This window comes from Fomitopsis serialis (genome assembly GCF_022376445.1).
Source record: "Fomitopsis serialis strain Sig1Antser10 chromosome Unknown B0H18scaffold_512, whole genome shotgun sequence".
Classification (NCBI taxonomy): Eukaryota; Fungi; Basidiomycota; class Agaricomycetes; order Polyporales; family Fomitopsidaceae; genus Fomitopsis; species Fomitopsis serialis.
This window is the reverse complement of record NW_025955472.1, coordinates 1-9,604: the sequence shown is the minus strand read 5'-3', so window position 1 is coordinate 9,604 and position 9,604 is coordinate 1. Positions and strand designations below refer to the sequence as shown.

Here is a 9,604-nt window from a genome sequence, read left to right as displayed (position 1 = left end):
TTCTGCCTGCAGATTGCGGCGCCACCTCCCTCACCGCACTCGAGACCGGTGTGCAATCTCTTGGACGTTGCAATTTGCACGTCGTATCCTGCAGCATTGGTTAAGTTCACGCTCACTCTGAGCCTGGTGTACGCTCGCGACTTGGCGCGCACACTGACACTGCTTTGCGACCGTGCCAATGCGCCCCCAAGGCGGGCGTTCTGCCCCACGAGGATGGCGAAACAAATCTCTCGCAAGCCTCTGTCCACCGAGCCCCGCCGCGATCACTGCGCATGCATCACGCACCGTGTGCAATCTGCTACTCATCGTTCTTTTGCCAGCTCTCGCCAATCTATGGCTCTTCCATCTGTCGACTGGCCCAGGTGCCATCCTCAACTCCGAGCGCCTCCCCTCTCTGCGAGCCCTGCCGGTCGGTGCTCACCTGCGACAACAACACAATAATTCGATCGTTTTTGGCTCTGGGCTATCAGACGCAGCATGGGCATTACATTGGGTTTCAGTATACGGTTATCTTGTTCTCTGGGCGATGGCATCTGGTGAGTCCGAGTCCCATGGATTTGTTTTTATTACACGAGGCTCGACTCAAACTGACGACAAACTGCCTTCAACAGCCGCTCTCATTCAACACGATTCGCTGCCTATCACGAGGCTACTCAGAGTTTGGCTAGTCAAAACACGCCGCCACCGAGGTCACTTCGCACAACTTCCGCTTCGCAATCAAAGGCGGATCGCCACGGACTCGACATACACCATTTTCGTTCGCCCCTGTGCCGGGCAGAGTATACCAATAGGTTAGTCTTTGGTTCTTATTATTTTCGTGTGTGTCGTCCCTTTGCTGACATCTGGGGAAGTCGTGTCTGACCGGACCACCGTCACGGATCTCAGGCAGTTGCTTGTCGCCAAAGGAGTGCCTCGTGAACTGGCTCAGTCCGTCAGTCTCGCGCTCCCTCGCAATCCGTTTCGCTATCTAAACGGCACTCAATCAATGCGGGAACTCAGAGTGGGAGCTCTTGCACACGTCTGCATGACTGTCGCCATCCCCGGTGTGTCTTGTCTCTCACTTTTTATCAATTGATGACTCAGTGATCACCAATGCGACTTCGCAGGTGGCTCACACTTCAGCGCGGGCGCGCGCACTTCACACCAATGTCTCGGGTGTGGTGTGACCGGATTTGAACTGCATGCACTGTCGCGTCATGTAGCTCGATCAGCAGATCCTCGATGCCAGGCGAGCGTCACACAGGCGATGGAACTGGCACGCCAACGTGTGCAGGCTCGCCTTGCGCCACCACGCGGTCCGGCAGATCCTGTTGCAGGTCCGTCAAATGCTCGTGATGACGTGCCATCTCATCTGGCGAGAAATGCGAATCACCACGCGAATGAAGGTGTGTAGTGGTACGTCGGCCGTGAGCGCGCTCACTCAATAACTGCATGTCAGGAATGGAGGTCGACGGGCCGGTTGAATACCTCGACCCGGACGGCATGGATGCCCTCGATGGCGCAGATGACGACATTCCAGGGCAACCACTCGACGGGTTCCCGCGGCCACCTTCTCCTTCAGACTCCGAGTCCTCATCTGACGAAGACGAGAGGGACTACGACAACGTCCCTCGGCCACTCAGCCGGCCGCCTTCCCCTCAGGGAAGGCGGTCGCCATCTCCGTCTGCAGGTTCCGATCGCCCGCTCGCCGACGAGGATCAAAGACTCGACAACGATCCAATGCCACCCGCGGAGCCTGACGCCAACGACGATATGGACGTAGACCACGAGCTCCCGGGCATCCAGCCTCAGGATGAAGAATTCCTCTTTCACGACCCATTTGTAGTACCCTTCCGTCGCGAGCGTCGAGGGGATGACGCCGATCACGGTGCTGCCCAGAATCCATTTGCGATGTACGAGGCGGCTTTGGGCGCAGCACCTGATGCAAATGTCTTCGCCCCTTTCGCCTCAGAGATGGACTGGCGCATCGCACAATGGGCCAAGACGCGAGGTCCATCCGCAACTGCATTTAACGAATTGCTCGCCATTGATGGGGTATGACAGCTTGATCTTCCGTCTACGTGCATGGCTTACGACACTGTTCTCAACCGATTAACCAGGTCCTCGATCGCCTAGATACCTCATTCAAGAACACAAAGGAACTCAATAAGCTCATCGATTCCTCCCTCCCTCCCCGGCCGAGCTTTGTTCGTCACGTTCTCGAGGTTGACGGTGAAAAGTATGATTTTTGGCTGCGGGACGCTATGGAGTGCATCCGCGTTCTCTTTGGGTCATCCGATTGGGCGCCCAATATCATCCTCGCGCCCGAGAAACACTACGTTGATCGCACCAAGACCACACGAGTGTATGGCGATATGCACACCGGAGATTGGTGGTGGCGCCTGCAGGTATCCTTCCGTTCACTACGCGCTCGCAGCAGTGCCCCAATGTTAATCAATTCATTGCAGCACAAACTCGAAGCCAAGCAAGCTGGCGCGACGATTATCCCCCTCATCATTTCATCTGACAAGACCCAACTGACCCAATTTCGCAACCGGTCGTGCTACCCTCTTTATCTAACGATCGGTAATATCCCCAAGGAGATTCGTCGTAAATCGAGTAGGCAGGCGCAACTCCTCATAGGCTATCTGCCTGTCACTCGACTCTCTCATATCAAGAGCGAGGAAACTCGGCGCCGGGCGAGTAGCAACCTTTTTCACGCCTGTCTACGCCAGGCCCTCGCACCGACTCGGAAAGCCGGACGCCACGGCACTATGATGACGACTGGCCGCGGTATTGCCCAGCGCTGCCACCCTATCTTCGCCGCCTATGTCGGGGACTACCCCGAGATCGTCCTCGTCACCGGCGTGAAGAATGGTGAATGCCCAGCGGGTGTGGTTGATCCTGAGTCATTGGGCGAGCCTGTCCCTTGTACCCAGCGAGATCTTAACGCAATCTTGTATGCCCTTGACACTCTTGAGCGGACGGGTTCAGCAGCTGCCCACGTCCACGCTTGCCAAGCTGCAGGCATCAAACCCCTGACGGACCCCTTTTGGAAAGGACTCCCCTACGTCAACATCTATGCCTCATTGCCCCCCGACATCCTGCATCAACTCTACCAAGGGATGGTCAAGCACGTCATTCTATGGATCAAGTCAGCCTATGGAGCTCGTGTCATTGACGACCGATTCCAGGCTCTTCCTCCTAATCACAACCTCCGCCACTTCTCGAAGGGGATCTCACATTTGTCCCGCGTCTCTGGAACGGAACATGAAGACATATGTCGTGTCCTACTCGGGACCATCGTCGACCTCCGTTTACCTGGTGGGTATAACCCCACTCGCCTCATCCGCTCCGTCCGCGCTCTCCTGGATTTCGTCTATCTCGCACAACTCCCAGCGCACACCTCAACAACCCTGGGGCAGCTCGACGACGCCCTCGCTCGATTCCACGTGAACAAAGCGGTGTTTGAGGACCTCGGCATTCGCAACCACTTCAATTTCCCCAAGCTGCATTCCCTTCAGCACTACACCTCGGGGATCAAGCTCTTCGGGACCGCCGACGGTACGAACACTTCAGCGTCTGAACACCTCCACATCTCACTCGCGAAGGATCCGTGGCGTAAGTCCAACCGCAAGGACGAGTACCCGCAGATGACCACGACCATTGTTCGCCTCGAACAAATCCACGCTCACGCACTCTACCTGCAATGGCGGCTTGATGGTCGACCTGACATCGCATCCGCCCCATCCCGCATTCCTCATAAGCCCCACCGCCATCTCACGCGCACTCCGACGCGCAATTCTATAGGCTTTTCGACCCTCGAGGCGCGCTATGGTGCTTTCAACTTCGAGCACCTCCTCAAGGAATTTATAGTCCATCACAAGCATCCCGAGTTGTCGGCTCGCGAGCTCGCGGAACACGTCTCAGTGTACGACCTACCTTTCCGCGCCGTATCCGTGTGGCACAAGGTAAAATTTTGGAATCAGGATTCGTTCAGGCGCAGGGATGCACCTGAGACCCTCGATGTGATACACGCACGACCAAACTACCGAGACACCCAAGGTCGAGTCGTCCCAGGAAGATTCGACACTGCCTTGGTCAACGAGAGAGGCGGCGGGCACGTAGGAGTCGACGGTAAGTACTACATTTGTCAGTAAGGGATCCCAGCAACTTACCGATGAATAGGCTACCGCGTCGCCCAGGTTCGTGCGATCTTCTCACTGTCGAAGAAAGCCCATGAGAACGTATTCCATGGTGATCCCACCGCCCCGTCGCAATTCGTCTACCTCGAATGGTTCAGCCGATTCAAGCCACGGCCAGAGCCCAACCATCTATTCTACACTGTCAAACGGCACCGATCGCAAGCAGGTGAACGTGTCGCTGCGATCGTCCCCTTGAAGGACCTCCAGCGGAGCATTCACCTCGTACCGAAGTTCGGGCCTGTCAAGCCGCCGGAATGGACCAGCGACAATGTCCTCGATCTTTGCGAAAACTTCTATGTAAACTCGTTCACCGACAGGCATACATACATAACTGTAGTGTAGTCTCGCGCTTTACCGTACTCACTGCGCTTTGCGCAAGCGCCGGCGCCCGATTGGCCGCCCTCATTAGTGATTCACTGTGCTCTTCCCATCTGGAATAAAAACTTACAACACCATCTGCTTGAATCCCCGAATGCCGACATCATATCAGAAATTCTTACACCATACCTCGAACCCATCCTTCAAGCTACAGAGGGCCCTGGCCCGAGCGCACCTCTCGGCGCTTAATCGGACTTGTGGCCAGCCAGGACGCGACTCGCTCCTCGTCTCTGCGCTCACCACCCCCTGCGGCCATGCCCCTCGCTGCTACATACTCATCTTCCCTCGTCGCTCGGCTTCCATCTTTCTTACTCCAGGATGGGATACTGCCTAGCGTCGTCACCTCACCAATGACTGGGATTCACCCTCGATCTCGCTCCACAAGAGGTGCACTGCCCGACGACTTGCCCCGCACGTTTTGCGACTCGGATGCCCGTCAAACCGCGCGACATTAGGTGAGTGGGAATCACCAAGACAGAACAGCGAGGCTGGAAGTGGCCGGTAGAGAAGGGCGAGAGAGGGTATCGAGCTGAGCTGGCTCGCAGGGCCTCGAGAGACGGACTCTGGTGCGTGTATTGGCCATAGTCCTGCTATGCGATCCTGACTCGTACATTCGCCCAGGCGTCCGTTCGCATGCACGCGCCCCGTCCCTCAGCCATTACCACTGCCCGTGTGAAGATGAAGGACTGAGTTGTTAACCATCTCGGTGTCCTCGTTGCGGTGGCACATCCTCCTCTGGCTTGTTGCGAGACGCATGCTTCGGCTATGCCGGGTGACCGCGTTTGCAGCTCGCCAAGGGAGGCTGTGTCCTGCCATGAGGACACTGACATTGCTATCTCCGGCACCCACATAGGACGGCCGTTTGCGGCCCTGAAGACGATGCGGGAGGCGAAACCAGGCACGGTAAGTAGGTAGCACCCTCGAGTTCTGAAAGATCGCGCCCATCGCCTAGTATGCTGGCCACGCCGTATACCCCCTTTCTCCGACCTCGCCTACGTCGCCCGTTCGCAAGTGCTCACGGCTAAATGGCCCCTGCAGACTCGCGTTGATGTACGCGTTGGGGATCGGCCCGGGTGACGCATCCGCGGTCTGCACGCCAGTTTCTTCGCACGTCGCGAGCGGGAGGCACCAGTTTGGTCTTCCCCTATTATTCCTTTTCATCCTCGTTGTCATTTACTTAGCACTCATATTCCTTTTTATCTTTATAGCTCATATCGTGCTCGGTATCCGCGCCTCGATGCGCAGAACCGGGGCCATCCATTATTTCCATCCTGTCACCCTCGCCGACCTGCCGCCACCCTCGCCGACCTGCCGCCACCGTCGGCGCTCCGCCCGCCCACCGTCTTGCCCCTCCACGTCCCCATTCCGTACCCGCCGCAAGCGCCGGACGAGCCGCTTGAGCACGAGCGCCCAAAACGCAGCCAGCCTCCCTCTGCGCCGCCTCGACCGGCTCTCCCGCACCTGCGGGGCAACACCCGGCACGCTGCCAGCGGCAAGCGTACTGACCACCGCAAGTGCCCGCGGTTCGACCTTTCGCACGGCGACAACACCTTAAACCCCCTGCCCAGCTCGGTACAACCTGCGCCGCGCCCTCCTGGCTCGCGCCTCGGCTCGGCTCGTATCCCCACTGCGGCGCCTCGCGCCCGCGCTCCTGCTCCTCGATCAGCCGCATGAGCAGCTCGGCGTCGTACGGACACAAAGCCCACTCTCGGCCACACCATGGCTCTCGGTGTCAACATGGCCACCCGAGACCAGCTCGCTAGGGCGAAGGAGACCCGCCGCCGTCTCGGGGTCTCGGCGACCACATCGCACGACGAGGCAGTGGTCCACGCCTGCGCCTTCCCCGCTGTCTTGCCAAGCGCGAATGCGGCATCGTCAAGCATCGCCAGGGGCTCGCCCCCTTGGTTGCTACGGCCGGTGACGCTGTTCACAACACGCCTGCCCTGCGCCATGTTGGTATCGTCGCCGTCACACTAACATTGCCCGCGGCGATGCCGGCATCGTCCTCGCAGACCCTGGTCTTTCCATTCTCGTGCACGCCATCCGGGGTCCGCGCGCCATCTTCCAGTGCATGCGCAACCCCATCAATGCCTGCGTCGCCACAATCTACATCCTCGTCTGCCTCGCCACCCTGGCCATGTGTAATCATATTGAAAAAAAAATCGTGTCTGTGTAGGCTACCGCGCGCGATGCAGGTTATAATGTCAATACAGTGCTAGTTGGGCAGTTTAGTGTGAGTCAGTGTGTGCTATGGCTTGCGGCGTCCAGCACGCCAAGTCATGTAATAGTATGTTGATCTGCGAAGTTTTTTGGTAAGTTCTCGCCACTAGCTTTTTCAGACGGTGTTTGCGCCCTGTTCGCACCGATTTGGAAGGCGTTTACATGGGAAGTCGCGCCGGACCGATTTGGCGCCGATTCGCGCCACATTCGCACAGGGGGGTTTCCTGATGTTAGCTCACTCGCTTTCATTAGCATACCCTCATTCTCTCGACGTATCTCCGAGTCGCCTCTCAGAAACCCATTCATCTTGCGGCTTCGACTCTGCTAGTGGTCGTGGCTCCTGTCTGCTGCCAGCTGTGATCTTCCAGCACCCATGCTCTCTGGCTCGCGGACGGACTCTGTCATGGACCCCTCACTAACTCGCTTTTTTCGCCATCTCTGCCTCGCCCAACTGCAATCGTCTTACTGCTCGCCCAGCGCCCGCTCGCCTTTCCCGAGGTCACGCGGCACACCGTCGCTCTCCAATCACTGTCTTCAAGTTCATGCCTTTCCGATCGACTTCGAGTTGGTCTCCAGGCTGAGTACCAGAACCATTCTCTGCTCTGCTTTCGTCCACGCATGTATGAGTATACCCCAGAGTACATCGTGGTGATGTAATATTATGTGCAATGTCAAGCAAATTACCCGGTATGAAAACAAACTGACCGCCGAAATTCTGAGATGATGTGTTTAAGATTACCTCCAGTCGAGTGACTGACTCTGGTATGTCTGACCACTGCTGATGATTGTCTGACCTTTCGACTTCATGTCATAGCCTCGCAGCAGTTGCCCCGCCGGCCGGTATGTTGGCGGCTATGAAATGCGTCGCCAATCGCAAAGTGGTCCCAGAATGGATGGATATCTGCGTGATAGGTATTGAATGCTCAGACTTGTATTATAATCACAGATCGGCCGCCTGCACTTTCGGCGATGTCGTGCTACAGTATACCTATCTACGCCTCAATGCTGAAGTCTCGAAGCACCGCAAACACTTGCTCAAGGCAACCTTCTGTGTGCACCCCAAGACAGGCCGAATTTGCGTTCCCGTCGACCCAAGCGCGATAGATAGCTTCAGGCCCGAGCGCGCGCGTGCCCACGTGAGTCAGCTGCTTCGCGAGCTCGACGAGCTGGCGGCGACACTGCGGAATATCACTTCGGGATATTGATGAGCTGCGGGCTGGTCGGACTGTGCTTGATGGCTACCCACAGATTGGCAGAAACCGTCGATGAAGCCGTACGTTGAGATGCTCGACAGGCACGTCGCTGCGCTCATGGAAGAGGTGAGGCGCGCGAAGCGTGAGCTGGCCCAGGTGCGTCGGCAGGTGATCTCGCAGACCTCTTTCTCATACATTTCTTTCTAGATTGAACGTGGTGAAGCTTGAGACACTCCACGGTTGTAAGTAGTGCTTTGCCAGCACGTTGTGTTTCTCGCCATCGCGCTGTCCGGTCGGGTTTTCCACATATGGATCTGATGTATTTTCATTTGTACCAGTACATGTCCCGTTGCCGCATTATCCGCGCATTCAGAAAACGATTGTCGTCTTGAAACCACAAATCCGAAACTCTCTTATACAACTGCGGTTTGGTTGCAACTACGTCGCTCTCTGAGTGTGGGCCAGACCGCTCATCATGACTTAGATCGGGCGAGACGACCGTGACCCCGTTACTCAATTTTGTACCTGGCTCCCTGGGCCCTGGTCCCTCATGGTGGTAGCTCAGCTACCAGGAAATGATTGTCGACATGATGAGTCTCAGTCTGCACAAGCGGCCTATGTACTACTGACGACTACTAGGGTCAAATGATTCTCGGTCCAGACGATTGAAATCCTACATATAGAGATCATGAGAATGATCGACACTGGCATTCAAGTTGACCGACGACAGTCATAAGTACTGTACCGTACTAGTGCCACCGAGCGTCGCCGGCAACTACACTGACAAGCGACGCTCAGGCTGGACCTTCAAATAAGGACCCAGGATCCGACCCTTAATTCAGAGGCCGGGGCCCTTGGGCCGGGGTGCATGCCAAGTCCTGTATTCACATATAACCGCGCAAGCCCGTCTTTGGAGCTGCGCAAAGACCGCGGGACTACTACTTAGCGCTCTAGAGCCCGGCCGGCGCGGAAGACTGTCACCTAGGACGGTAACTCCGAAGGCTGCGCCCCAGCAGAAACGATTCTGCGACAGACCGGAACGCCAGCGCAGCGCACTGTACGCGCAAGTCGCAGGTAAGCCACCAGTGATGTGCATGACGCATCGGGATTTGATGCTTGTAAGGTTTGTAGAAGCTGTGTATGAAACGCCCCACGTCCCGTTGATTCTCAACATGGGTGCACAGGGTGTAGTATGATATACATAGTACCGATGAACACGAATCGACATCGCTATTCTGACAGGAGTACACCGCAGGCACTGCTATTTGACCATCGAAGTCTGTCCATACATACAAATAGCCACCGAACGTCTCGGACTTGGAGGCGTCAATCTCTCACTGCGGAACCGCTGATGACTCGATCACAGTTAATTGCACAGCAGGCAGACACAAGTTGTCGGATCTGTGACTCGCAGCTGTCATCAGCACCGGCTACTCCGTCGATCACGCTCAGCGATTGGTCCAGCACCATGCAACCTTGTTCGCGAAGGGCCATGTTGCAGAACCACGCCAGCCACGCGCCCCGACTCGGAGTCACAGCTGGTTTAAATACTGAGCGGGGGATGCGTCGCTTCCCCAGTCGACCATCCCTTCGTCAACGTACTAGGACAACTCGACAACAATTCTTGCC

At 56.8% G+C, this 9,604-nt stretch overlaps 1 protein-coding gene across 1 annotated transcript; it reads right to left on the bottom strand.

The window, feature by feature from the left end:
- Window positions 1–5,213: 5,213 nt before the first annotated feature.
- B0H18DRAFT_963624 (uncharacterized protein) lies at window positions 5,214–6,711 on the bottom strand (the record flags this gene model as incomplete). Its single annotated transcript, XM_048043176.1, has 5 exons — window positions 5,214–5,432; window positions 5,559–5,706; window positions 6,113–6,240; window positions 6,281–6,505; window positions 6,541–6,711. 5 exons carry the CDS (start codon window positions 6,709–6,711, stop codon window positions 5,214–5,216), a joined length of 891 nt encoding a protein of 296 aa, XP_047884467.1.
- Window positions 6,712–9,604: the final 2,893 nt, after the last annotated feature.